General features: G+C 56.4%; 2 protein-coding genes across 10 annotated transcripts; both read right to left on the minus strand.

Annotated features, from left to right (window-relative positions):
* Positions 1 to 1,090: 1,090 nt before the first annotated feature.
* On the minus strand, positions 1,091 to 4,855 carry TPPP3 (tubulin polymerization promoting protein family member 3). Of its 3 annotated transcripts, XM_034940436.3 has the most exons (5): positions 4,647 to 4,794; positions 4,214 to 4,304; positions 2,208 to 2,401; positions 1,763 to 1,916; positions 1,091 to 1,646 (listed from the first exon to the last, which is right to left on the minus strand). In XM_034940436.3, the coding sequence occupies exons 3-5, from the start codon at positions 2,393 to 2,395 to the stop codon at positions 1,458 to 1,460; spliced, it is 531 nt and encodes a 176-aa protein (XP_034796327.1). In that variant the 5' UTR covers positions 2,396 to 2,401; positions 4,214 to 4,304; positions 4,647 to 4,794; the 3' UTR covers positions 1,091 to 1,457. The 3 variants fall into 3 exon arrangements, with proteins under 3 accessions (XP_034796327.1, XP_003812242.1, XP_034796328.1); XM_003812194.6 differs by lacking the exon at positions 4,214 to 4,304 and having other exon boundaries at positions 4,647 to 4,855; XM_034940437.3 differs by lacking the exons at positions 4,214 to 4,304; positions 4,647 to 4,794 and adding an exon at positions 2,480 to 2,631.
* Positions 4,856 to 5,686: 831 nt separating this feature from the next.
* Positions 5,687 to 27,750, minus strand: ZDHHC1 (zinc finger DHHC-type containing 1). Of its 7 annotated transcripts, none has more exons than XM_063598038.1 (12): positions 27,396 to 27,750; positions 19,033 to 19,079; positions 17,467 to 17,709; positions 12,224 to 12,399; positions 10,623 to 10,724; positions 10,088 to 10,212; positions 9,841 to 9,999; positions 9,480 to 9,592; positions 6,752 to 6,834; positions 6,455 to 6,489; positions 6,270 to 6,350; positions 5,687 to 6,161 (listed from the first exon to the last, which is right to left on the minus strand). In XM_063598038.1, exons 2-12 carry the CDS (start codon positions 19,039 to 19,041, stop codon positions 5,878 to 5,880), a joined length of 1,410 nt encoding a protein of 469 aa, XP_063454108.1. In that variant the 5' UTR covers positions 19,042 to 19,079; positions 27,396 to 27,750; the 3' UTR covers positions 5,687 to 5,877. The 7 variants fall into 7 exon arrangements, with proteins under 7 accessions (XP_063454108.1, XP_034796324.1, XP_063454107.1 ...); XM_034940433.3 differs by having other exon boundaries at positions 6,270 to 6,330; positions 6,455 to 6,548; XM_063598037.1 differs by having other exon boundaries at positions 6,455 to 6,548.
* Positions 27,751 to 27,967: the final 217 nt, after the last annotated feature.

Raw genomic sequence — 27,967 nt, forward strand, 5'->3', positions numbered from 1 at the left:
TGAGATGATCTGGAAACGCCCAGGCATCCTCAGGACCAGAGAGGCTCCCTTCCCCCACTAGGGATGTGGAACAGATGGGAGGACATCAAAGAGGAGGCCCCTTTACTGAGGGATGCCCTGCTCCCACCACAGGCTAGTGTTGGGTGCCAAGCCCTATCACCAGTCAGCCAGTCCCAGTTTTGGAAGTCAATGCTGGGGCTTGCTAGAAAGAGCCTGGCCTGGGAGGCAAGAGGCATGGTCTGGCCTCTAGTCTGCAGAAGCCCCTCCACCTCTCTGGATGTTTCCTCAGCTATAAAATTACGGAGTCAGATGAGCTACTCTCTTTTTTTTTTTTTTTTTTTTTTTGAGACAAAGTGTCTGTTGCCCACACTGGAGTGCAGTGGCGTGATCTCGGCTCACAGCAACCTCCAACTCCTGGATTCAAGCGATTCTCCTGCCTCAGTCTCCTGAGTAGCTGGGACTACAGGCACGCAACACCATGCCCAGCCAATTTTTGTATTTTTAATCAAGACGGGGGTATCACTATGTTGGTCAGGCTGGTCTTGAACTCCTGACCTCATGATCCACCCGCCTCAGCCTCCCAAAGTGCTGGGATTACAGGCGTGAGCCACCGCGCCCGGCCTGGATGAGCTACTCTCTAAGGTTCTGCCTGGCCCTGCGTTTTCTGTATTCTGAGCCAGAACCCAAAATGACTTGCCTCGGTAGCCCCTGTTCGCAGACTGAAAGCTGATGCCTGGCTCTGGGGCCTCTGCCAATGCTTGGCCCAGGCTGAGTCGGCTGTTTCATCCCTCCTACTGCTGTGAAAGTGGAGAGGGAGCCAACTCTCCAAACCCAAGGCACTGGTCACAGGAAGGCAAGCTTTGATGTCAGGACTCCCGTCAGGCCCAGCTAAAAGGCTGTGGACTTCCTCAGGAGTCTCCTCAGACAGAATGGCTCTGTGCTAACAGAAGGGGACTCATGAGTGCCTTTTTCTGGGCAAGGCTGCCAGGGGAAGGGGAGTGATTAGCAGTGTGTGGCATGCAGCGGGGTGATGACACTGAGGGGTCACTGGGGTGTGAATGTCATTCCCCCATCATCGTCAGCCAGGCCATATTGGTACAAAAGGTGTCTTTATTGAGGTCTGGGTTAAAATTAGGCACTTGGCCAGAGCAGCAGCTTAAATATGAGGCAAGCAGGCAGGGGTTAGCCATGCCTGGGGCTGGGTTGGGGTCATGAGGCTACAGGCACAGACTGTCCCCAGATGGACAGAAGTTGGAGCAGGAAGAGGAGGAGGAAGGGGCCGCAGAGCAGCCTGGGTCAGAGGCCTGGTGGGCCAGCCCGGTGGGACTCGGCAGGAAGCTCTGGGTGGCAGGTCCAGCAGGGAGGGGACCAGGATCTCTTGCTCCACGTGCCCCTTAGACCCAGGCCTGAGCCTCTGGCAGGGGCAGCCGTACTTGGCGGGGCGGTCTTCCCAAGCCTCACTTCTTCACCTTGGCATCGTAGGTGCCTGCATTCTTGTAGGCACTCACGTAGCCACTGTCGTCCAGGATGTCCTGCCGTCCCGCAATGCCCTTGCCCTTGCCGCTCTCATCGAAGCGCTCCTTGTGGGAGCCTGTGTATCTGCTGGTGTCCGTCAGCCGGTCTACAGCACCCCCTGTTTTTGCTTTCTGTTTGGACAGAGTTTCCCCAGGGGCACCTGATGAGGGAGCCCAGCCCTTCCCACCCACAGCCACGATTCCCCACACCCCATTCCGTGGCCACCCGAGACCAGCAGGGCACTTACAGTGACGCCCACATTGGCTGGCTCTTTGCCTGCCACCAGCTGGCAGATGGCATCGAAGGCCTCCTCCTTGCTCTTCCCCTTGAATCTCTTGGTTGCCAGCTCTTCCAGGGCCTTCTTGAACTCCTCATAGTTGATGACCCGAGCAGACTTCCCCCTGACAGGCATGTGGGCACCATGAGGGTTCCCCTTTCTTTTTTCTCCCCCAGGGGAAAGCTCAAATACATTTGCTGCCACCACAAATTATGCAATTGCGTTTCTTTCCCACGTTTGGGGAAGTCGCGGGGGTCAGCAACTCTGGAGGGCAATAGATATAAGGTTTGTCCTGGAAGAACGACCTTCGTGATCATGGTGTTTCCCTGACCCCTTCTTGATGTCCTCCCTGGTTCCAGCCCCCCAGTTCCCCACCTCCTGGGAACATGAGAAGCAGGGGCTGCTTAGGGCTCACTTGACTTTGGAGAAGATGATGTCCACATCGGTCCCTGTCACGGACTTTCCGTCAGCCACCTTGCAGTCCTTGCACAGCTTGGCCCAGTTCTTGCCATTCATCTCTTGCCCACTGGCCTTGGGGTCACCATGGATGGCAAACTTGCGGAAGCTCTCCTCCAGCCCAGCGATGTCTGTGCTCGCTGCCATGCCACCCTATAGAGACCCACCTGGGTCATCTCCCAGCCAATCTGCCCTTCCCCTCCCCCAAGCCCAGAACATCCCAGCCTCTACCTCAAACCTGCAAGACCTGGGCAGGTTCTGCTACAGAGTTGGTGCTGGAGCTGCCTGGGGAGAGGGGCCAGTCACTGTTGCCCTGGGCCACAGAGCCCCGAGGAAGAGCCCCGGGAGGCACGGTCTTGTCACTAATGCCAGCCCTGGCTCTCAGCAGGGTTCAGCAGATGAAATAATGATGCCCACAGGGAACAGAGTGGCACTGTCCTGAAAGACTGTTAGGGCAGCAGCTGGGGCCCTGGCTTTGTCTGGCCCTGGCACAAGGCCTGCTTGGGTGGAAGTGAGGGTGGCAGAGCAGGACCCCTCCCTGGAAGCTCCATGCCAAGCTGGCTTGGGGCCAGGCCAGGCATTCAGTGAGGACGGCATCTCTGTAAGGGTCATGAGGACCCAGCAAGAGCCAGTCTGGGCACGGGTGCATGCCCTGGGCAGGGGTGCAGCTGGTCCAGCAAGGCCTTGTTACTATTTGCTGTTAAACAAAAACATGAGGGGAGCTTGGGGCTGGCCTGGCCACAGTTTGTGAAGCCTGGAGACGGTTGCTAAGGGAGGGTGGTGCTGCTTGGAGAATGTTGCTAAGGGCAGGATGGTGTCAGGGCAGCTCAGGGAGAAGCTCCCAGTGCTGAGGGGCTGGGCTGGGCTGGGAAGCTGGGGCCCACGGGTGGGGCACGCCAGCACTCCCTGCGCCTAGGGCATAACCGTGGCTTCCTGGCCCCTTGCCACCGACTGGGGCTGTAACCTCCCACTGTGGAGTTTTGGGGGAGCAGGAGGTTGGGGGCTAGTAGCGTGGGGGCTGTAGAGTTACGAACCCCAAGAGTCGTGCTGGCAAGTGCAGCTGTGGCTGAAACACACTTCGTCATGTCTACACCTCAGACCTCCCCTGGCCACGCCCTGAACTTGGCCACACCAGCCCACATTCCCAGCGACCCTGTGCACTCAGCCCTGGCCTGCCACCCCCTGGGCCTTGTACCCCTGGCCATACCTTCAGCCCTCCATCCTCCATCTTCACACCCACAGCCACAGCCCTCGGCCACCAGCCTCCACATATATACTAACAAGCCTGCGCCGACCCCAGTAATACCCACAGTCCAGCACTAAAGTGCCCCCCACACCCACAGCCCTCCGCTGCAGACCCCTGGCCACACCCTGAGCCTACACAGCAGCCTTCTCCATCCCCACACCCGCAGCCCTGGGGCTGAGGCCCCTGGCCACAAACCTGCATCCCTTCCTGAGACCCCTGACCATAGCCTCAGCCACTCACCCCCTCCCATACCCGCAGCCCTTTATCAAGGCGCCCTGACCCTCAGCACCCCTTTGTCCACACACCCTCAGCCCTCTGGCCACACCCTCAGCCTGCACTGAAGGCCCCAGTCCACATCCACACACTAACATTATAAGACTCCCAGGTACTATGCGGAGATCCCCTGCGTAGAGACCTCCCCACCACATCCCCCTCCTCCACTGCCACCTCCTGACCACACCCTCGGTCTCAGCAACCATCTTCTAGCTCTGCCTTTTACACTAGGGCTTCCAGTGACCACGGCCTGGGCTCCGCCCGGCTGCCCCATCTTCCACCGAAAACTCCTCGCCAGTGACCACACTCCCATCCCTAAGTGGCAGTTTCTGGGACTGTGAGCACCGGTGGTTCCTACGTTACAGGGACCATAACCCCAGTCCACGCTGCACTCCCCTTCCCTTTCCTTGGGTGCAACCTCCCACCAGGGACCCCAAGACCCGCACTTGGTTCACCAAGGGTAACGTCCAGGGGAGCTTGGATGCCACAGGGTGCTTGGCCCAAGCACTGGGCGGATCCTGCGTGCAGTGCTCACTCCTGTCCGTGGAAAGATGGATTCTTGGTCATCTCAGCGCGGTCAGGTGGCGCTGGGTTGCAGGCCGCAGCCCCATGGGTCTGCAGGCCATGGATGGAGTGGCCACACCCGTGAACTGGAGCCACCCGTCCCGCTCCCACTGGGACAGCTGGAGTCATCAATCAGCCGGACCAGGAGGTGGGGGCTGCGAGGTGGAATGCTTGGGGCCAGGGCAGGGCCGCTCAGCTGGCTCCTCGGCTGGGACCGCCGGAGGTTGGGACCCTTTCCAGGCTGCTCCCCCCAACCCTCATCGTGCAGGATACTGATTGGGGTGGCGGGCATCTGGGCCTCCTATGGGCTTCTACCTCGCGGCTGCTCCTGAAGTGTGCGTTCGGACGGACAGAAGGACGCAGGAATGGACCGATGGACGCGGGAGACCAGGCGGCTCCGCAGCTCCGCTCCCTGCCGGCTCCCGGGTGGGACTGCAGCCCAGGCGGCTCCGCCGTATTATCCCCTGTTTCTCGGTCTCCATAGAGACGGCGAGTCCCACCCCCGAGGCTGTCTCGGCGGGAGAGTGACCAAGGTCACGCCGGCCCCGCCCACGAGGCCCCGCCCTCCCCGAGACTCTCCGGGAGCCGCATCCCGCCCCTCCCCCGCAACTCCGCGGTCCTCGCGACGGCGAGACCAGCGCTCTGCAGTTCGGGGCGTCTTCGGACGGCCCCCTGAGGAAACAGCCTCCCATCCTGGGATGTGCCTAAAGCTCTAAGCGGCCCCAATCTCCAGAAGAGATCCAGCTCCCCAGAGAGTCAACCAGAGGCCACTGGGGAGCTGCAGCAGGGCATTGGTGGGGCTTGGGGAATCGGGAAGGAGCTCTCCCTCAGTGACAGGGGTATACGGTTGGCTCAAGAGCACTGCCATCCACTGAACGGATGGCACCCCCAGGCCACAACTCCCGTGCTCTCTTGGGTAGGATTCAGAGCCTGGAGCAGTGGGGAAGAAGGGAGGGGACTCCCCACGAGCGAATCGCGCTCGCCCAGCCCCAGGATGCTGGCATTCGACGGCAGCCCTGCTGCCGGGGAAAAACTGCGGGACCTCCTGGCTCGGCCCCCTCCTTTCGCCGCCACCTCCCCACGGCCTCGCAGCCTCAGCGCCCACTGCTGCTTTCGGAGCCCAAAGCCTGCTTTCTCTCGGCCTCCCAGTGCAAAGCCCATCTTTAAGAAAAATAACCTCCTCCAGGCCGCCTTCTAAGGCCTTTCCTAACCACGAGCCGCACCTGAGCACCTCCACAGGGCAGCCTGGGTGGCTACCTACTGTACAGGGACCTCCTCCCCGCCCCCGGTCCACTGGCCAGGGTCGGGCTTCTGGATGGCCCGTGGCCCCTGCCATTAAGAAAGTAAGCGCGACGTCCGCAAAAGCATAAAAAAGTTTATTGGAGCATCACAGCCGGTGGGGCGGGTATTGCTGAGTCGTGGGGGAGGGAGGCCGATCCCGCCGGCCGTAGGGGCCCCTAAAGTGCACTCGGTGCGGCAAGGATGGGGTGTTGCATAGAGAGTCGGGCCGGCCGCTCTAACTCGGCCCTCCGGCCTCTCGGCCCAGCTAAGCCAGACCAGCCTCCCGGCCGCCCGGCGCCCTGGGCTCGCCGCTGCTCGGGCTCACGAAAACGGCGGGCGCACGCGCCTGCCGCGCCAGCGTGGGCTGTCGGCCCCGGCCCCGCGGGGCGGCCAGAGCGGCGCTGCCCAGGCGCGTCTGCGCCACTGGAATCTCGTCCACGGACTCTGCCGACGCCGAGTGGTAGGCGCCGGCAGGGCCAGCGGCGTGCACAGGGCTGGCGTCCGCGGAATCCGTCGACGAGCTGGAGCGGCGGCCGGGGGCCCTAGGCCCTGCGCAAGGGAAGGGAACATGAGCCCAGTGGCTGCGGCTCGCTTGTGGCTCTGCCTTCCCCTCCCCCGAGTTCCCAGAGCAGGACCCGGACAGGGAGAGGCGCTCACCCGACGCCGGATCCGAGGTCTCAGACGTTCGCACTTTATACACGCGCCTCTTCCTCTTTTTCTGCAGAGACACGGGGGAGCCTGAGGGCCCCACATCGCCAAAAGAAGCAGAGGCGAGCGCCAGGGTAGAGGCTTCTTTCTATCCCACTCCACCTGGACCGGAGGCCCAGCACAGTCCCTCCTACCTGGGGTCGGATCCGGGGAGGCAGGGCGAGAGTGTCTGGGGAAGAGGGTGGTGGAGGTTCCGCTTGGCCACGGGTGGCAAGAAACTGGGAGGGACTGAGGGGGAAGCAGGAGGGTAAGTCTGGGGCCTGTTCCCCAAATCCCTCCCCACTGGAGGTGCTGAGAGAAGCTTCCCTTCCTGTTAGCTCAGAGAAGGGCCTGACCCATGCCCCGACGTTAGCCTACCCCCTTCTCCTGCCTCGATGGCCCTGCCATGCTAACTGGAGATGCCCAGTGGCACATGCCCAGGTTGCACTCACTTGGCATTCACTGCTGCTGGCCCGGCCTGGCCAGGGGGCTCTGGGCGCATATGTCTGAAGGTCCGCATGTAGAACTCCATCTCCTGGGGAAGGTGGAAGTCAAGGAGGCTGGGAGGCCAGGTGTGGCTCCCGAGCCTGCTGAGCCCTAAGCCCACGCAGTCCTGCCCTCATTGGCCTCTGTGGGACATCTCAGGCCTCATGCCAGGCTCCCAGCCATGCTGGGAAAACCCCATCTGTAGGGTAAGGCTTAAAACACCCATTTCTGGCCCTTGCCCCATCCCCAGGTCCTTACCTCATCTATTCAGCCTCTGCCTCCTGCAGGAAGGCTCCCAGCCCCCATGGGTCTATAGGCCCAGTTTAGAGAGGCTCAGCCAGGGAGTGGTGGGAAGCTCAGAGCTGCCCGCACCTGCTCCTGGTGTCGCCAGGGATCCAGCCTCTGAACCAATTGTTTTCCCCTGGCTGAGAAACAGGCCTGAGTGTGCATCCACCAGCTCCCGCAGAGCTGAGTCCTGGGCACACCCCTCGCCCTCACAGAGGACCAGCCACGATCCAGGCTGCCGAGAAGGGGCTGCGTAAATGCACATGCGGTGGTCTCCCTGCCACTACACCAAAAGGGAAGGTAGCAGGTGGTGGAACAAACAGAGCCACAGCCCCACTGAGCACCAGGCTTATGGGCAAGCCCTGATCTTCACAGCAACCCTGAGGGTGCAGACGCGACCCCTGAGAGCAAAGGGGCCTTGAGGCCAGGGGGTTGCAGGAGTGGCCTAGTCCTGCACCCCCGCCCGCAGGACTCGCCCCAGCTTTGCCCAGAAGGACTCCAGGTGAGGAAACAAAAGCCTGGGGAAAGCAGGCCCGGGAAGGGCGTGGTGCGAGATGGGGGCGGGTCCCGGGCGGGGTCGGAGCCGGGAGGGGTTGCCAGGAGCACCCGGACAGCTGTCGCCAGTTCAGCAGCCGTTTCCATGGAGACGGAGGCGTCCTGACTAATGCAGAGAGGACACTGTAACAGCAAGGCCGTCTCTAAAACAAGCCTATGTTTGGGGGCAACGGCTCCAGAGAGGGGCCCCTCCCGCATTCCTGCTGGGGTGGGGGTGGGTGGCTGCCTGCAGGGCCCTGACAGATCTGGGGAAGGAGCCCAGCCAGCGGCCCCGCCCAACCTCTGCCCTGGCTGCTGCTCTGGAGAGGGGTGTGGGGGCGCCAGCCTGGGCCGAGGAGCGCGAGGTCAGGGGTCAGAGGCCAGTCACAGGGACTGGAAACCTCAAGATCACTCTCCCCCACACCTCTTTTCTGCCCCAGTGTGGACTCAGTGACCCTCCAGGGCCAGCAGAGGGGCAAAGCCCACTGGGGGGCCCTGGGCTCCAGAGGGGGGAGCAGAGGAGGGGCCAGCAGTAGAGGAGGTCTCAGAAGCTGAGGGGCCAGGATGGGAAAGGCACCAGGCCCTAGCCAGCTCAAGAAGTCTGAAAGCGTCCCCAGTGAGTCCCCACTCAGAGCCCTGTCCTCTCTCGCCATGGCTGTCCAGAGGATACTGTCTCAGAGACCTTCAAAACCGTGTACATTCCTGAATGGTACTGGGCCCTCAGCCTCAGCTCTCTGCTTTGTAAAAGAGGACAAGAACACCACTCCTGTCCCCCGGGTTTGCCTCCCTCAAGTCACTGCAGATGGACAGAACAGAAATTAAATGTCTTTGCTGTGGCCACATTTGGCCCCAAAGCCTTGGCAGGGCAGGGCCAAAGAGCCCGCCCTGCTTTAGTGGGTGCTGCCTATGAGGCTTGAGAAAGTCTCCTGCCTACTTCTCTGGGCCTCCGTCTCCTCTTGATGTGGGGCTGGAAACAGTACCCTCTCCCCAGCACAGCTGCCACCATCAGAGCCCAGCACTGGGGCAGGTATACGGTGGTGTAACAGTGGAGTCGCCACCCACAGCCAGCACGCCCCAGGCCCAGGCCTGCCCAGTCCTGGCAGCCTGGCCCACAAGTAGTGTCCAGCCCTGGTGACAAGAACAGAAGAGGCGGGGTCCTAGGCCCTCCCCAACCCACCCACCAGCCTCTGTTTGTGTCCAGTTGCCATGAGGCCTCGGGATCCAGGGCTCAGCCTTCCCCCAGCAAAGCCTGCCCGGGCCCCGCCTTCCTAGTCCCTAGGGGCTCCTCTGACGACTGGATCACCCCCACCCCAGCGGCTGACCTCAGGAAGCCATGGGGCGTGGGAATGGGGATAGGCTGGTCAGCCACTGGCCTGGCCAGGCCGGCCAGAGCGTAGAGACCTTAACTCTTCCCAGACCCAGCTTGTGGTTAACCTTCCAGGCCTCAGTAGGCACATCTGCAGAAGAGGCTGTTTTAAGCATAAATTAGGGTAATGGGTATAAGCGCTCAAGGTCATGGATGAGGAGAAGTGATGGCTCCATCCTGGTCACCCATCACTGACCCCATCGCTGGTCCATCCCTCTCTCTCCTGCTGCAGCCCCAACCTGCTTGCTTCCAGGCTCCCACATCCCATGCCCTCCCACGCATGCTTGGCACCTGGGCAGGTGTGTACGTGGGGTCCGGGAAACACAGGGCTCCCTCTGGCTGTGCCCACGCTTGGGCGAGCAGGCACACGCTCAGCACAAGCCTGGTCCCTGCTGCCCCCAGCGGCTGTTCCAGGCTTGCCTCCCTTGCCCTGTCTCCTCACTGGCTGCTCGCTGCACAGCCCAACACCCCCCACACCCAGGCCCCCTCCCACCCTTCATCCTCTATACCTGAATGGGCCGCATCTTGGGAGGACATGACTCGAGCTCCCTGTGAACCCCCTTGGCCTCCTGTGGTGGGCGGTGCTGCACGATGTACTCATAGGTGGTGAGCTTGTGCCACACTGGTGGGGGGAGGAGAGGGCTCAGTGCGGTGGAAGGGGGACTCTGGAGCTCAGAACAGGAGGGAGGACAACCAGCCCCAGGCTGAAACCAGTGTCCCCAAATACACGAAGCCATCGGGTGAGACCTGGCCACCATAGTGAGCCCATACTAGGCAGGGGCATGGTTTCAGGGTCCACCGTCCAACTGGGCACCTTCCTGCAATCTGAGGACCCCTGCATTCCAGAAGGCAGGTGCGGGAGGCACTTACTGAGATAAATGTGGAAGCAGAGCAGGTGCCCCAGGAGGGCTGTGGACAGGAGGCCCAGAAGGATGAGCAGGGCGGCCAGGGCCAGGATGGCAGGGGCCTGGGTCTCCACGGGGGCGGCAGGCAGGAACACGAACCACACATCGGTGTGATTCTTCAGGACTGCAAGGCACAGGCAGTGTGTGCTCAGCCGGGGACGTGACGGGTGACCAGGGTTGGGGGTGAGAATAGGCCCGGAGCCTAAACTGACCTTCAAAGTGTCGGTTGGTGCGCAGACGCATGGGGTTGACAAAGAACTCCACGAAGACATATGTGGCCACCAGCACCAGGAGCAGGACGCCCAGTAAAGCGGATGCAACACTGTGTAGAAAGAGCCTGGGCCCAGCCATGGGTCGCTGTCAGCTCCCCGGAGCTCCAGCCTCAGAAGGCCCATAGGAGTTGAGGCTGTAGGGTCATTGCTATGGGCTCAGAGGGCTGAGGGTGACCCCACAGCCCCAACTCCTCAGAAGCCAAAGGCATACAGCAAAACTGAAGATGGGTGGCCACCCCATCAGGCAGCCCACATTTCTCTGGGCCAGCTTGGTGGAAGATTCCAGGCCCACCCTTGGCCATCTCAGCCGGCACCCAGGAGCATCACTCTCTCTGGGCAGCACCCCCGCATAAAACGGGCACAGGTCCTCGAAGCATCCCCATCCCCGCCCGCCTGCCATGCGAGCTGCAAGGTCTGTGGCTCCCGCCCTCAGACAGTGCATCCCCAGGCCCGCGTGCGGCCGGGCTGTCCTCACCGGTAGTTCCGCTCGCCCACACAGTTGTTGAGCCACTTGCAGTGGTGGTCGAAACCGCACACGCACTTGTTGCAGGCGCTGCAGTGCTTGGAGCGAGCGCTCCTGCAGGGAGAGGGGGCACAGCGCGATTGGCCGGCTCATTCCCCGCTCTGTGGCCCGGCCGGTCGGGGTGGTTGAGTGGGGTCTGTGGAGGGACCAAGCGCCAGGCCTGAGACAGCCCCGAGCGAGGCGACGAGGAGCGCGCGCGCCCTCTGCAGGCGCTGCGGGGTGGGTCTCCTGGAGGAGGCAGCGCTCCCGAAGAGCTGGGGGACCCCAGAGGCCGCAGGAGGGGTAAGGAGGTGCACCCCTCCTGCTCTGGGATTGTGCGCCTAGCTGATGCGCCATGAAACAGAAAATGGGCGTCCTTTCCAAGCAAAGACCCCGAGAGAAGCCAGAAGGTGTGGGCCCAGGGAGCTGCAGACAGCAAGGCGGGGGGCCCAGGGCCTGCACTGCCCTTCCCGACACCTCCGGCAGTGGGCCCCTGTTTCCCTGCCATTCTATAGGAATGGTACTGGCATTTTTCCAGAAACTTCAGTCTGTGTGGACTAAGAGAAAAGAGGCAAAAGAAGTGCAGGCTGCCATCCGCGTGAGCATGCAGGTGCTCACCACAGGGGCTCAGGGGAAGTCTCCCAGCCCAGGGAGGCACCGGGGAAGGCCCAAAGGCACAACCCCTCCCCCAGAACAGGGCAGAGCCCTGCAATGGGCAGCAGCTGCTGGAGCAGCTGCTCGGAAAGTGTGCTGGCGGGTGCCCAGTGAATGGCAGGATGGCCTCATGTCCAAGTCCTTGGCGCCTTAAGGCTAGGGGCTTGCTCAGTCTGCAGACAGATCCCTTCAACAGGCTTCCTGGTGGAGGCTGGCCTTGGGCCATATCCCCATCCCTGATCCCCCACCCAAGACCTGGAGACTGGGGGGCTCCAGAAGGGTGGAGAGGGGCCCCTAGAGAGGTAGCTGGGACCAGCCAAGGTGGCAGGGGCGCAGCACGTAGTGACTCCTCCATGTTAGCAGAGGGACCTGAGCAAGCCAAATGGCCCCCCTGGGCCTCAGACTCCTCCTGGGTAGACCCCAGGGCAGCAGTATCTGCTTAGGGGCCTGGCCGGCCAGATGTGAATCTGGCTCCGCTATCAGTGGCTGTGTCTGGCCTATCAGCCTTTCTAAGCGCTGGGCTCTTCCTCCTCCATGAAGTGAGAAAGCCATGCGGGGTGGCTGCAGGAAGAGCTCAGCACACAGTGAGTGTCAGGCATCAACACCCCTGCCCACCCCTATATGGGAATACTGGCGAGAGATGTGAGGGTGTCACTGGCAGAGCCGCTTATTAGAAATGTTTGGGCAGGGCCAAATGTTTCCTCCTTTAACTGCTGGAATACTACTCCTCATCTTCTGTTTCCAATCACCTTCTCCTCACCTTCTCAGGAACCCAATACTCTGTCATGCCATCAAGGTTCTTGACTGCATAAAACATGAGGGTTCTGAGGCATCAGGGATGTCTGTGAAGCCCTGGCACCCCCTCTCCACCATACACCCCACAGCACACTCGGCAGCCACAAGCACCCACACACACTCACACATCCACGTCACACAAGTTGCAGTGCAGGTCTTCAATGACATGTGCGTGCTGGCTTCGGTTGAAGATGGGCAGGGGCCCCGCATAGCTCTTGTCCCGCACGTTGGCATCTGCTGGATCGATGGAGACGGCGGTCAGGTGCACCACAAGGTGGCCAGCAAAGATGGCGCCCATGCACTGGCCCAGCAGGTTAAAGACTCACTCCACTCTGCCGGCTGGGAGTCCCGCCCCGTTCCTTGCAGCCAGAGAACTCCCCACTGCCATGCCAGCCCGCTTTGTGCAGATTCTCTGCCTCTGCCACCTCCTACCTCCAGTCCCCCAAAGCCTCCTCATCAGACCTCTCCAGGTAACCCCTATGCCCCAAATGGAAAGAGGGAGAGGCCATCTAGGAAAGGAGTCCACAGCCAGCCAGCAGTGCCTGCTGTCACCACCTAGGTGCCCAATCGCAGGGTCCTGGCCTCACTGCTCCAGGCCTGGTACAGGCCCTGGCTGGTCTGACCTCAGGCTGGTTTCTGGTTTCAGATTCCAAATGGTGATGTGAGACTGAAAGAGATCAACCCCACCTAAGGTCCAAGAACCTGAAGTTTAAGTCCCAGCTTCCTTATCTTGCTTTCATAGGAAGTCACCTCCAAAAGGGATGCAACCACCCCCCTTTTCAGTAGCTGGGCCAGATGGAGAACCCCTTGCAGACACGGATTCAGACATTTGCTACCTCCCCTACCAAGAATCTAGGCACTTGGAGTCCTGGGCTGAGTGTCTGGGATGGCCTGCCATGTTCAGGGCCTGGCCAGGGGCAGCATGGCTAGTCTCTGAAGCTGAAACACAGCTCTTCCAGGATCTAACTGCTCAATGACTGGGCCAAATGCAGGAGACAAGTTTGCTGACAATTTGCTACAAAGTCTGATGTGTAAAAATTCACCCATAGATTCCACCCAGGCAGCCATCCACTCTCCCTCCCTTGATCACACCCGCTTCAGCCCAAAATTCCACTGGTCCTCTTGCTAGCCAGGCAGACACCATCCCTCCATCATTCATGCTCTACCCATCATCCATCTGCCATCCTTCATTCATCAGCTGTCCAATCTCTTTTCCTCCCTACCTCCTCCTCCCAGCAGCCAAATTTCTCTACATATCTGCATAAACCAGGCTCCGCCCTAATGTGCCATAAGCACAGCTAAGAGAGACAATCCTGTGGCCATCACTACCCCTTCTATCCCTATGGCCAAGTCTTCATCTCTTGCCTGTGCCACTCTATAGCCTCCCAACTCTGCGCCTTCTGTCTGAGTTCCCTTGAGTCTATGCTTCACATGGTCTCAGAGTAAGTTTTTAAAAGCTCAGACCCAAAGCCCTCCCTGCTTGCAACCCTACAGTGGGTCTCAACAGCTCTCTGACTGAAATTCACTCCTCTGCTCAGTGCTAAGGTCCCTTTCCCTCTGGCTCCTCCCAAACCTCTCTGCTATCACCAGCTACTGTGCTCACCATGCCATCCACTCTTCAGACACTGAATGAGGGCAAACATTTACTCCCTGCCTGCTCCAACTCTTCTCCCGCCTCACCCCCAGGGTCATTCATTCAGCTGTCTACTGAGGTCTTTTGTTGTGACAGGCATTGAGGGATATGGCAGGGGCAAGAGTCCCTAGCACTGAAGAGACTGCAGTCTGGTGGAAAACATGGATTTTTTTTTTTTTGAGATGGAGTCTCGCTCTGTTTCCCAGGCTGGAGTGCAATGGCACGATCTTGGCTCACTGCAACCTCTGCCTCCCAGGTTCAAGTGATTCTCCTGCCTCAGCCTCCCGAGTAGCTGGGACTACAGGTGTTCGCCACCACGCCTGGCTAATTTTTGTATTTTTAGTAGAGCCAAGGTTTCGCCATGTTGGCCAAGGCTAGTCTCAAACTCCTGATCTCAGGTGATCTGCCTGCCTTGGCTTCCCAAAGTGCAGGGATTATAGGCATGAGCCACCACTCCTGCCCAAAAACATGGATATCAATCAAATAATGGGTTAATTACAATGAAGAAAGTTCATGGGACTATGCCAGTTTATAACCAAGTGACCTCATCTAGTCTGAAGGGGTCCAGAAGGCTTACCTGAGGAAGTATTGTCTCAGCTGAGACAGAGAGGAATGGATTCCAGGGACCTGGCAGGCAAAGAGGAAAGGGGGCCTGGCTAGGGACTGTGGCTGTGGGGAACATGTGGAGTGCCAACCAGCAGTTCGGCTGAAGTGTGCCTCCGGCTCACGCCTGTCTTGCAAGAATGCAAGAATGAGGGTCTGTGTGGCCAATTTCTGGCTTCTCAAAAGGAACCAGAAGTCTGGGTTTTTATGTGAGATCTCTCAATGTTTAAATGTTAAGGAAATAAATAATTTAAAAAACATGCCTATAGAAGGAACATTAAGATCTGTGCATTTTCTTTGTTAACTATCCTTCAATTCAAAAAAACAAATCTGCAGGCTGGACTGGCCCATGGGCTGCTAGTTCTCGGCCTCTAATTTAGCTGGGTGTTGAGAGCAGGGAGAGAGACAAGGGGCTTCCGGGCAGAGACCAGTGCCGTGGAAACAGAAGAGGACAGGGAAAATCACATCAGAGGAAATGGGGGAGAGAGGCAGAGTCCAGAATGCGGAGCCTTGACGCCATGTTGAGCCTCATTTCTTTTGTTTTTTGTTTTTTTTTTTTGAGACAGGGTCTCCCTCTGTTGCCCAGGCTGGAGTGCAATGGCGCTATCTCGGCTCACTGCAGCCTCCGCCCCCCGACCCGGGTTCAAGCGATTCTCCAGCCTCAGCCTCCCAAGTAACTGGGATTACAGGCGTGTGCCACCACGCCCAGCTAATTTTTGTATTTTTAGTAGAGATGGAGTTTCGCATGTTGGCCAGGCTGGTCTGGAACTCCTGACCTCAGGTGATCCATCTGCCTCGGTCTCCCAATATGCTGGGATTACAGGTGTGAACCATCGCGCCCGGCCTTGAGCCTCATTACTTAAGGCAGGAAGAAACCATTAGAAATCTTGGAGCTGGGGCGCAACATTATCAGATTTGGTTTTTGGAAAGAGCAGGAATGCAGATGGGCTGGCCGAGGTGAGAGCGTGTGTGTGGGACCCGTTTAGAAACTCAGCGGTCATCCAGGGAAGAGAAGCAGTTGGCAGTGGCAGAAACCGGGAGCCAATTGAATGTCTATTTAGGAGGCAATATCAACAGGGCTGGATGACTGACTGGATTTAAGTTAGGAAGGAAGCGGGAGGAGCCAAGAGCATGTGGAGAGAGGTGGGGCGGGGGAGGGGGGGAGCCACAGGCCGCGAGTGTGCCTGTGGACATGCGGTGATGCTGATGTAGGTGGCCTCTGCCTGCCCTCACAGTCTGCTGCACTTATCATGTGGCGTGATCACCATCTCCAGTGCACCAGCCTTCCCTTCAGCTGGGGGCCCAGCACCCTAGGGCTCAGCTTGTATCCCTAAGGCCCAGGCCAGTTCCAGGCCCAAGGTGGGTACCTGGTACCCATTATGACCTTACCTCACTTCTCAGGGGACCTGAGAGAGCCTGCAGAAAGAAGGCTTTGATGGAAGGAAGGAGAGCATATAGGCCGGTCAGGCATGAACCAGGTGGTTCTGTGAGCCTCTGCAATGCTCAAAGCAGACGAATCCTGAATGCGGAGACAAAGCCCTCAACCCGCCCCTCTCAGGACAGTCAGGCTTCCCGGGCAGCCCATCTGGCCTCACTGGGTGCCCGCTATGTGATCTCAGGAAGTCACAGAACCTCTGTGCCCAGCTTCTTCATTAGGAAATGGGGAGAATACCTCCTTACAGGATTACAATGAGGACCAAATGAGATCATTCATGTAAAGTGGCTGACGCAGGGCCTGGCACATGTAAGGGCTCAATAAAGTCTACTGCCTTCTGTTTATCATGATTTGCTCTGCTTCTACTTGTACAAGGCATGGGGTTGTTCATCTGGTTAATCTGGTTTCCCAGGTATCCTGATGGGAGGAACCCAGGTGATCCCTAGTGAGGGGCGTGTCCATTCCAGATCACAGGAGGAATGTCCCATGACGCATTCCCATGTCCCATGACTTAACAGCACTAAGACCTGTTGGTCACCTCAGGGAAAGTCCAGTTTTCCATTCACAGAGCTGATGAGCAGACCCTGGGCTCTAGTGAACAAGAAGTCCCCAGATGGCACTGCTGTGTCTGAGGATGACAACCTCCTCTAGGGTCCGCCTCCACATACCTACCCTGCCACTCACCAGCCCAGGGCTTTGTGGTTTCCTAAAAGAGCATGTTCACATTTGTGGCTTAATGAATTCTAGTGCTCACATATATCCTAAGTGCTCCAGGTAGGAGCCTTCCCATCAGACAGAGGAGGAGGCAAAGACCCACAGAGCTGGCAGGAGCTGCTCGGTCCCGTGCAGCTCTGAAGGTGCTGAGCAGGGACAGAGCTCACCACAGGCTGGATGTCCCAGGCTCTTAGGCTTATCGCTGCCAACCACCCTTAGACCGCCCTCACCTTCCCCACAGGAGTCATCTTTGTGAAGGACACTCAAATAGGAACTCTCTGGAAAGGAGCACAGAGATGCCTGCTTCACTGAAACCCCTGGCCTTGCAGCCACATCCTCTGCTCCTGGGGGCTGTGGCCAGGGATGGGGCGATCACACCACTGGGCTCAGGCGAGTCTGGGTTTGTCACTATTCCCAGGAGCATTCGAGGTATCTCCATCCCATCTCTTGTCACATTCAACCTCACTCTAAAAGGGTCTGATGTACAGAATCAATGTGCCCATAAACAGTCCTGGGCACAGTCTGTCCATGAATAAAACCATATTTTAAGGCACCAGGACACTTACTATGTAAAAGAATTCTATGGTGACTCTTTGAAAAGTGAAAAATTCTTCGATAGATGGACTAATTACTCCCTACTTCATCCTTTGTTCAGCTCTGAACACAATTAGCATCAGGATGGTTTGAGGCTCCTCCTTCTATGACTGCTCCTGTGGTGCCTCTGTGGACAGGATTCACATCTTTGTGGGGCTTGACATGCTCCTAGGTATTTTAGGCATGCCCACTCACCCTATCAGGTGGAGAGGTCAGGTGGAGGCTGGAGACAGGCTGGGAAGCAGCAAGTCCCCAGGACTGGGCCCACCCTGCTCCACTCTCCTGACTGTGCTCCCCAAGGCTCTCAACCCGGCTTTGGGCCTCCGCTGTGCCAGCCATCCTTTGCCTCCCCACTTCCACATACCAGCCCTACGCTTTCCCAAGGATACAGCGTAGCCAGCGGGCACCCAGTGGTGAGGCAGGAGGGGAACAAGGATCCCAAAGCCGATCACAGCAAAGAAGAGGTACAGCAGCCAGGCCACAATCTGGAGCGGGTGAGGGGGCCAGCTCCACCCATTCCGGCGGGATCGCTGGCCCTGCAGCTCAGGGGAGGGTCCGCTGGGCTGTGCCGGTGCCGTCCACACACTCTTCTCAGGGGCCGTCTTGTTGGAGGGCTTGTTGCAGATGTTCATCTCCAGAGGGAGAAACAGTAGAGAGAGCATTAGCCCAAGAAGCCGGGCTGGAGCCCAGGGCCTGTGTCTGCAGCCAAGTTTCAGCACGGGGGGAGTAGGCTGCGACAGCTACTCTGCTGGGGAAACTGGGGTCCTAGCACAATAGAGATGGGCAGTGGGGAGAGGGTGGGAGTGGGCTGCTGTCTCAAAGCCCAAAGCAAACCCTGGCCCTAGACTGGCCAGGACAAGGTAGGAGGGCCCAGGGTTTATTCAGGACACAGTGCTGCTGCCTGTTACTCAAAGTGCTGTCTTCACAGCCATCACAGTTAAACCCAATAAGACATGTTCTCATCTGGTAACAATATCAGGCTGGGGCCAGAGTGATGAGAACACATGCTGATTCTGTTAGGATTAGTCACCTCCTTCCTGAGGTCCAAATGCAAGTGTCAGACACCCCCGCTATCCTTTGCTCAGGGAAACGGGGAATGGGGTGCCCAGAAGGAGGATCTGCCCTCTCCCCCACGGTGGACAGAAAATCCCTTTAGGACTGGGGGAGTCTGAAGCTCTGCCCCATGCTGCCTGAGGGTTCTCAGCTGGGGAGGGGCCAGCACATGTGAGGAAGGGAAGGATTCCTCTTTAGTTCCCTTCAGCAGCAGAAATGACCACGTTTCTCTAAGTAAATCTGGGCCTGGTGTACAGTTTTGTACAGAAAGGTGGGCTAACGCCCTTGGACTCAGAGCCAGACCACCAGATGGAATCAACCACCCCCTCCACCCGCCACCCTCTAGCCGGACAGCTGGCCCAGTGTCCAGGGATGAATGCCAGGCAAGAAGGGGTAGGCTACAGGAGGAAGACCCCCATCCCCAGGATATGGGCCCAAGATGGGACAACAGCCCAGGCAGGCAGCGCCACACCTGGGAGACAGGCCAGCTCTGCGCTCATGGTGGGAAGGCCAGGAGCTGGGACTAAAACCCTGGTAGCTGAACTCTCCTTTCAGGAGCCCCTGCCCATGAGACAGGGAACCTAAGCAGAAAGGGTGCCGCAGACCCCGACTCAGTGCATCTTCCTGGATCACCTTTCTCACTTCTCAATCCACAGAATGAGGCTTGATCTTCAGAGCCAACTGCAAGGGTTGCCTCATCCAGGAAGCTTTCCCTGATGCCCTGAGTCAGGGGGCCCTTATGCTAAGTCATTGTTGGGAAAATTACTTTGCCATTTGGGACGCTTTGCAATCCTCATGTCTGCCCTCATTAGGACAACTTTCCCCAAAGGCAGCAAATGTGCTGGGTGGGGTTTATTCATCTCTGTCCCCTATGTCCCTTCCCCAGGCACCCAAAATTGTACCTTGTACATAGTAGATCCTCAGTAAATGTTTGCTGACTTGAAAACATCTGAAATAAAAGGAAACGTGGGCACAGTAAATGGTGTGGAATCCTGGTCCACCCTAAGCCATCTGGCCTGCTTTCTCCTGCCTTCCATCCATCCAGCCCTGCCCTCTTTCTGCAGGGTCGTGAACCCATGCCTCCCGCAGCCCATCTCCCTCTGCCGGCTGGCTACCAACCTGACTGCCAGACACTCACTCCTAGCCACCCTGCCCTTCAGCCCACCTGAGGCTCAGAGCCTCCTGCAGGCCAAGCCGAGCATTATTTGAAGTGACTTCTGAGTTGTCCCATCTCAAAGCTAAATGGAGGACTTAGTTTTCCCCCAGGGATTCAACTGGTGGTATTTGGGTTTTGGGTTTAGGGTTTTTTTTTTCCTTCTGAGACAGGATCTTGCTCTGTTGCCCAGGCTGGAGTGCAGTGGCACCATCACAGCTCACTGTAACCTTGACCTCCTGGGCTCAAGTGATCCTCCCACCTCAGCCTCCAGAGTAGCTGGAAGTACAGGCACGCACCACCACACCTGGCTACTTTATTTTATTTTTTTGTAAAGACAGGGTCCCACTATGTTGCCCAGGGTGGTCTCCAACTCCTGGACTCCAGACTCAAGAGATCCGCCAGCCTTGGCCTCCCAAAGTGCTGGGATTATAGGCGTGAGCCACCGTGCCCGGCCTTGCTTTGTTTTGTTTTGTTTTTTGTTTTTGAAACAGGGTCTTGCGCTGTCACCCAGGCTGGAGTGCCGTGGCGCAATGATAGCTCACTGAAGCTTCAATCTCCTGGGCTCAAGTGATCCTCCTGCCTCAGCCTCCTGAGTAGCTAGAAATACAGCGGCGTGTTGCCATGCCTAGCTATTTATTTTTTATTTTTGCAGAGACAGTCCCACTATGTTGCCCAGGCTGGTCTCCAACTCCTGGGCTCAAGCGATCTTCCCACTTTATCCTCCCAAAGCACTGAGATTACATGCATGACCCTCTATCCCAGCCCTCACTTTCTTTTGCATGTCCCCAAAGATAGCAAATCTTTGTCCTTGTATTGTGGAATTGTCAAAGGTCATCAGATCAAGCCCTGTGAATATGATTGGGTTGGATGGTTCTGCTCTGGGGCCAATCTCTGTGGCTTGCACATCAGCTCCCCAGTGACACCATCACCAGGGCAATTACTTTGAAAGGAATCCATTAATTTGGATTCCTAAATTCTGGCTCTCCTTTTGCCATCCCCAAACCTCAACAACCCTACACCTTGCAGGAGTTTCCAAAGAGCAAAACAGAGGCATGCAGCTGATCTGGCCCCACTGCCTGGCAGTGGCCACAGGCACCCCCAGAGCTGCTGTATCCCTGACTCCTGAGGCAGGAGGAGTCACCATCTGCAGCCAGGCTCCCGCCACTTACAGCCTTGGGGATGGCTCTGACTCCAAATCAGGATACCACCTGATACTCCAAATCAGGATACCCCCTGATACTCCAAATCAGGATACCCCCTGATACTCCAAATCGGATACCCCCTGATACTCCAAATCAGGATACCCCCTGATACTCCAAATCAGGCCCAGGAAGGGAGCACTTGTCTGAGGCTGTGGATGTGGGGATGGTGCTGCCAGGCAGACCTCCCTCGGCAGAGGCAGCATTCTGGTATAGACGCCCAGGCTGGCCCAGAGGCATGCCCAGGCCAGCCCACTCTTCACTGACGACATTTTCTCCTGCAGAGTTGGTGGCTACAAATTCCTTCGGCCCAAAAGATTTTGATTAAAAGGGCTGGGAGGTCGGAGAGAATCCAAGATGGGGCTCCCAGGCCCATGGATGGGACCAAGCACTGTCACCAGACCCCGGGACTTCTCTGGCTGTTGCTCCCCTCTCAGGACTTCTCTAGGAGACCAGATTGAAAGACATGTGGCTCTGTTCTCCAACGATGTAGCCAGCTGGCACCCTCTGACCTTGGCCAGTCAGCACTTATCGGAGCCCAGCCTGCGCACTTAGGATGTAAACACAGATGAGACCGGGTGCCTGCCCTGAGGGGCTGCTCTTCTGGGACCTGGACGGACACGAACAGATACCAGGGCAGTGGGTGAATGGGCATTTTGGCAGCCCATGCAAGGGCCAGCCATCCAATGTGGCAGAACACAGGGTGGACAGGTGGCGGGGGTGGGAGGTGGGGGAAGGAGGGAATGGAGAGCAGGACCCAGTGAGAGATGGGACTGAAGGAGTTGAGGGGCTCAGATCACAGGGGTCTAGGAGGCCAGGTGAGGACACATGGGCACTGCTGGAAGAGCCACATGGAGGCAAAGCAGGCTGAAGGCATGAGAGTGACCCAATGGCTCAGGGTGCTTTGGAAAACTTTCTAGCCAGTGGGGAGGAGGGCATGGGGGAAGCGGCACCACAGCGGCCCAGCAGGGAGCCCAGCAGCCCTGTGCTTTGGGAGAAACTGGTCAGAAGGTGGCGGTGAAGCCCACAAGCTCCTTGCTGCCCACCTGGCTACCTCCAGCTGCATCTTTGCAAGGCTCAGAGGTACACAGCCTTGGGAAAACATTCTTCATGTACCTTCTACTGCCACAGAACAAACCATAGAGAGTCAGGCTGGCCGGGATAAAGGGAAGACAGGAAGGAGGGTGTCCCGTGGCCTGGGTAAGCCAAGGATCCATCTGGCTTCTGAGGCAGGCAGGAGGGGCTGTGGAGGCCCCTCCCTTGTCCCCCACAAGGTGAAAGCCATTGGCAGGATGACAGTAATCTGTTCACATTAACATTCACTTGCTAAAAGCCTTAGATGGTGTTTTCAATATAAGGTTAGGCTACCTTAATTAAGTAATTATTATTATTATTATTATTATTATTATTATTATTATTTAGACTGAGTCTCACTCTGTCGCTCAGGCTGGAGTACAGTGGTATGAGCTCAGCTCACTGCAACCTCCACCTCCCAGGTTCAAGCGATTCTCCTGCCTCAGCCTCCCAAGTAGCTGGGATTACAGGCATGCACCACCATGTCCAGCTAATTTTTATGTTTTTAGTAGAGACGGGGTTTCACCATGTTGGCCAGGATGGTCTCAAGAACTCCTGACCTCAGATGACCCACTCAGCTCGGCCTCCCAGAGTGCTAGGATTACAGGCATGAGCCACCACACCCTGCCTGCGTACCTTAATTTATATGCGTAAGTCAAATGAAGGAAATCTTAACAGTTTAAGTTCTCATTACGAACTACATTATAGTTACATGAGTGACCCACTTTCCTCCTGCCCACCTCTGCTCCCAACAAAAAAAAAAACATTTAGGAACGTTGTTCTGAAATTCATGCCTAGCACTCTCAAAGGAACCACACCAAGGTGAAAAGTACCAGCCCTGGAGAGACTGCGGGCATCCCTGGATTCCTGCAAGCTACCTGAGGGCTTCAGAATCAAGTTAATTACTAAAGAGGGTTTGCCAGGAGAGGACAAGGAACTGGGAGGGCAGGGTGATGGGGTCAGAGGAGAAAGCGACGGGGTTGAAGCAGGTGCTTGGAGGGCCCTGCACTGCCAATGGGGAGACGCAGGTGGGATCAAAGGAAGAGGGCTGAGCCTGGAGTAGAGCCCTTTTCTGGTTCCCGAGCTGCCACTCACAGACTGAGGAACATTGGGGCAAATTTCACAGATCCACTTCTTTGGATCTCTTTTGTACTCATCTTTCAACAAAGTTCAGTGAAGCAATTTGGCAATGTCCAAGTCTGGTGAAACTTTAGAACATATATGCCCTTTGACCCAGACATTCCATTTCTAGGTATTTATCTTATACATATACTCACAAAGATTTACTGCAGCATTGTTTGCAATAATAAAGGACAAAAGACAATACAAATAAACTATGGCACATCTATACAATAAAATGCTAGGCAGCATCAAAAGCAAGGGATAAAAAAAGAAAAAAAAAGGGATGAAGTAATCTTTGATACACAATTAAGTGAAAAAGCAAGATGAAGAACACTTGTAGATGGAGCTACCAAGTGAATGAAAACAAAGGGGGCCGGGCGCGGTGGCTCACGCCTGTAATCCCCACACTTTGGGAGGTCGAGGAGGGCAGATCACTTGAGGTCAGGAGTTCGTGACCAGCCTGGTCAACCTGGTGAAACCCCATCTCTACTAAAAGTACAAAAATTAGCTGGGTGTAGTGGTGCGGGCCTGTAGACCCAGCTACTCGGGAGGCTGAGGCAGGAGAATTGCTTGAACCCGGGAGGCAGAGGTTGCAGTGAGCCGAGATCGCGCCACTGCGCTCCAGCCTGGGCAACAGGCGAGACTCTGTCTCAAAAAAAAAACAAAAAAAGGCAGGGGGGATGGATAGATATCTACATTCCTATACGCACAGATTTTCTCCAGAATGAAATGCAAGAAACCAAACACAGGAGCAGCCCCTAGGAATAAGATCTAGTGGTCCAAGAGCTGTAAGACAGAAATTGCATTTCCTGGTACTCCTTCAAACTGTTCAAATATATATATATTTTTATCATGAGCATGTACTGCTTTTGAAAAAAAAAAGTATGTCAAATAATAAATGATTAGGGGATGTCACCTCCTGCCTTCCTGGCCCCACTGAGCTGCCTTGTGGATGAAACACACTCGTGTGATCTAGAGCCCTGTTATCATGCCAGACAAAGAATTCCTGCCTAACAAGGGGGCTTGGTTTTAGTGAAATGTTTTCTCACTCTTGAAAGCAATTCTAAGACGCTCGGCTGCAGAGCTATGAGGAAAAGCCACAGAACTTCCTATGAACTGTTAGGGATCTTGTCAAAGCTGGAATCACACAACCAGACAGCACAACAGAGGAGCTGCTAGGCAGGACCTGCTTCATCCTTGGCCACAGCCAACTCAGCTACCTGAAACTCCCAGAACCCGAAGGGAAAGTGCACTCCACAGGAAACTTTTGTTCCCATGCATCTTGTCCTTTTGCTAGAGGACTTGTGGTTTCCATGTGAGAGATTTTCTTCTCTTTTCTTTCACTTTTTTTTTTTTTAAGATGGAGTTTTCCTCTTGTTGCTCAGGCTGGAGTGCAGTGGTGCGATCTTGGCTCACTGCAGCCTCTGCCTCCTGGGTTCAAGTGATTCTCCTGCCTCAGCCTCCCGAGTAGCTGGGATTACAGGTGCCCGCCGCCACGCCCGGCTACTTTTTGAATTTTTTTAATAGAGACGGGGTTTCACCATGTTGGCCAGGCTAGTCTCGAACTCCTGACCTCAGGTGATCCACCCGCCTCGGCCTCCTAGCCACTGCACCCAGCCTATTTTTTTTTTTTTTTTTAAGAGACAGGATCCTGCTTTGTTGCCTAAGCTGGAGTGCAGTGGTGCGTTCACTGTAACCTCAAACTCATGGGTTTATGCAAGCCTCCCACCTTGGCCTCCCAAAGTGCTGGGATTACAGGTGTAAACAACCATGCCCAGTCGGGAGATTTTCTATCTATGAGTATTCCTAAATGAACTTTCCGTTTCCCCCAGGATCTGCTTTTGAAATAATTTTCACTGAGATTTAACAGATGCCCAGTTGAACTACCTAAAGGGAAGCTAGAAAGAAAACACTTCACGGTACACAGTTTTTTACACTGCAAAAAGTCATTTACAAAAGATTCTTTAGGGACAAGTACTTTGTTTATTAAAATTCCCCACAGGTGCCAGAGAAGTCTCTGGCCTTAAAATTCTGAGAAGCAGCTCTAGCTCAACTAACGGATGCGCATCACACAACTACCAAAAATTAAACTGGAACTTCAAGCTGTTCCCAAAGACCTCTCAAGTCACTGGTCTCAGATGTGGCTGGGCCCTTGCTTTCTCTCTCATAAACAACAGGTGGAAGTCTGATGCTGGTTGGACGCAGTGGCTCATGCCTGTAATCCCAGAACTTTGGGAAGCCGAGGCGGGCAGATCACCTGAGGTCAGGAATTCGAGACCAGCCTGGCCAACATGGTGAAACCCCGTCTCTACTAAAAATACAAAAATTAGCCAGGCATGGACGTGGGTGCCTGTAATCCCAGCTACTCGGGAGGCTGAGGCAGAAGAATCTCTTGAACCCAGGAGGTGGAGTTTGCAGTGAGCCGGGATCACGCCATTGCACTCCAGACTGGGCAACAGAGCGAGACTCTGTCTCAAAAAAAAAAAAAAAAAAAAAAGTCTGATGCTATGGCAAGAAAAGCTGGAAACCCCAATTATTCCTGAGTTGACATGGTTTGCAAACATTTTCTGTGCCATTCTCCTCCTGAAGCAACCACTGCAAATTGTTTGGGATACAAATGAAGCCAAGGAAAGGGGACAAGTAGGAGGGAGTAACACAGAATAGAAACAAGGCCAGTGAAGAGAGGCCAAGGTTATTGACTTTAACCACGAAATCAACTCATGACTGCAGGAGCCAGCCTTGGGGAACACCCACCACACAACAGTCATTAAGAACAAAGTTGTGACAGAACAAAGAAAGAAAAACAAAAACAAAACAAAACAATCTGGCTAATTAAGCACCACTGTTGCTTTCACTGCATCTCATGGTGATTATCTGTTTACAAACCCGTCTCCCACAGTGAACCACCAGTTCCACAAAAGCAGAGACCACCCCTCACCCGTGTCTGAACCCAGCTCTCTCTCAGTAAAGGAAGTCAAGCCACTTTTTTACCATCTCTGCTGTCATTACCCCAATCCAAACCTCCAGCATCGCTCTCCTACAGTGTTTGCATGATAATAACCAACACCAGCATTTAGAGTGCACTTATTCTGTGCCAGGCACTGCTTCAGTGGAATTCACTCATTCACTCCTCATAGAGCTCTAAGGAAGGTCCTATCATTTCCAACTGTTCTTGTAGATCCCTGTAGTCACTGATTTCAGATGTGACTGGCCTCTCACTTCCTCATAAAAAACATACAGAACACCCATTCCCATCATGAGGACACTGAGGCTCAGAGACACTAAATGAGTTATTTTAGGAGGCACAGCTAGATTGGCAGAACTAGGATGGCCCTCAACTGACTTCCCGGTATGTCTGTCACAACCATGCTGCTCAGCAGCCAGAGTGAAGTGAGCTTTTCAAACGTGAAACTCATCCAAACTCTTCTTTGGGAGGCCAAGGTGGCTGGATCACCTGAGGTCAGGAGTTCAAGACCAGCCTGGCCAACATGTTGAAACCCCGTTTCTACTAAAAATACAAAAATTAGCTGGGTGTGGTGGCAGGCGCCTGTAATCCCAGACTCGGGGGGCTGAGGCAGGAGAATCGCTTGAACCCGGGAGGTGGAGGTTGCAGTGAGCCGAGATTGTGCCATTGCAGTCCAGCCTGGGTGACAGAGCGAGACTCCATCTGGAAAATAAAAATAAAAATAAACAAAAAATAAAAAACTCTTCTGCCGCTTGCAGTGGCTCACACCTGTAATCCCAGCACTTTGGGAGGCTGAGGCAAGAGGATCCCTTGAGACCAGGAGCTCGAGACCAGCCTGGGCAAAATAGTAAGACCTCATCTCTACCAAAACCTTAAAAAATTAGCTGAGTGTGGTGGCGGGTATCTGTAGTCTCAGCTACTTGGGAGGCTGAGGTGGGAGGCTCGCTTAAGCCCGGGAGCCGGAGCCTGCGGTGACCCATGTTCACACCACAGCACTCCAGCCTGGGTGACAAAGGGAGACCTTGTCTCAAAAAAATAAAAAATTGGCTGGGAACGGTGGCTCACACCTGTAATCCCAACGCTTTCGGAGGCCGAGGCGGGTGGATCACCTGAGGTCAGGAGTTCGAGAACAGCCTGGCCAACATGGTGAAACCCCGTCCCTACTAAAAAATATAAAACTTAGCCGGGCGTGGCGGCGGGCACCTGTAATCCCAGCTACTCCAGAGGCTGAGGCAGCAGAATGGCTTGAACCCGGGAGGCGGAGGTTGCAATGACCCGAGTCGTGCCACTGCACTCCATCCAGCCTGGATGACAAGAGCGAAACTCCGTCTCAAAGAAAAAAAAGAAAAAACTAAAACTCTTCCCATGGTTTCCTTTTAAAACAGACCCTCCATGACCAACCCCTCCATTTCAATACGAGAGCCTAACCCGACCTGAAATCACTTTAGTCATGTATGACATCCGCTTCCCAGCCCCCTTCCTTAATGCTCTGGGTTCTGGAGACAGGCCACGTCTGTTGGGAGTCCTCTGTGCCCACGCCTGGCACAGAGCCTGGCAAAGAGTAAGCGCTCAAGGAAGATCTGTGAACTTGATGCATGCTAAAAGGAAGCCCCGCGCTCTGCCGGGGCCCTGGAACTCAGGCCACTGGCTCCAGGCGGAAGCGAGCCCAAAGCCGGCCAGGCGGCAGCATCCGCTACCCCGTGGCTCAAGCCAGGCTCCGAGGTGAGAAACCGGGCGGGGACTCCTCACCTGCGCGCCGCGGAGGCCGTGCCAGATGGGCCCTGCCAAGGTCAGCCAGAGGTTCGGGCCCCACGCCTGGCCTTCCACCCTCCCCGGGGCAGCCGCGTCTCAGACCCTCGCGGTAGGGACGGTCCCCGGGACTGGGCGGCAACGCGCCCGGGAGCGGGGCCCCATCCCGGACGGAGACTGGGCCGGTGAGTCCTCGAGCTCTGGCTTTGGCTCCGGCTCCGGCTCCGGTTCCGGCTCCGGCTCCAGCAGGCTGGAGGGGCGGCCAGGCCAGACCCAGACTGGCTGGGCCTCGTCCGGCGCTGGGCCGGTTCCCCTGACAACGGCGCGGGCTACGGCGCCCCACAGCGGCCAAACCGCGCTGCGTCACTCCGCGCCGGTCCCCCGGCCGGGGCGGGGCTTGCCAGGGACCCTCTTGGTGCCCCAGTCGGCCCATTCCCAGATTCTTCCTAACCTTTCGTCTAGAAAATCCACTTTTCCCTACTCCCGAGTCACAGCTTGTCTCCCCGAAATCCTAACATCTCAAAAGCGCCCCCTTCCAGTTTCTATCCTGAGACCACCGCTCTCAAGAAGAG

Source organism: Pan paniscus, chromosome 18 (assembly GCF_029289425.2).
Source record: "Pan paniscus chromosome 18, NHGRI_mPanPan1-v2.0_pri, whole genome shotgun sequence".
Classification (NCBI taxonomy): Eukaryota; Metazoa; Chordata; class Mammalia; order Primates; family Hominidae; genus Pan; species Pan paniscus.

Excerpts from the sequence above, each read along its gene's own strand:
- TPPP3 (XM_003812194.6), bottom strand. The coding sequence starts at position 2,395 with ATGGCAGCGAGCACAGACATCGCTGGGCTGGAGGAGAGCTTCCGCAAG. Across the intron at positions 1,917-2,207 it reads ATCATCTTCTCCAAAGTCAA|GGGGAAGTCTGCTCGGGTCA; the intron begins GTGAGCCCTAAG and ends CATGCCTGTCAG. Across the intron at positions 1,647-1,762 it reads CAGCCAATGTGGGCGTCACT|AAAGCAAAAACAGGGGGTGC; the intron begins GTAAGTGCCCTG and ends CTGTCCAAACAG.
- ZDHHC1 (XM_063598034.1), bottom strand. Across the intron at positions 9,593-9,840 it reads CTGCTTCCACATTTATCTCA|TGTGGCACAAGCTCACCACC; the intron begins GTAAGTGCCTCC and ends TCCCCCCACCAG. Across the intron at positions 6,490-6,751 it reads CCAGCAGCAGTGAATGCCAA|ACACTCTCGCCCTGCCTCCC; the intron begins GTGAGTGCAACC and ends CCTCTTCCCCAG.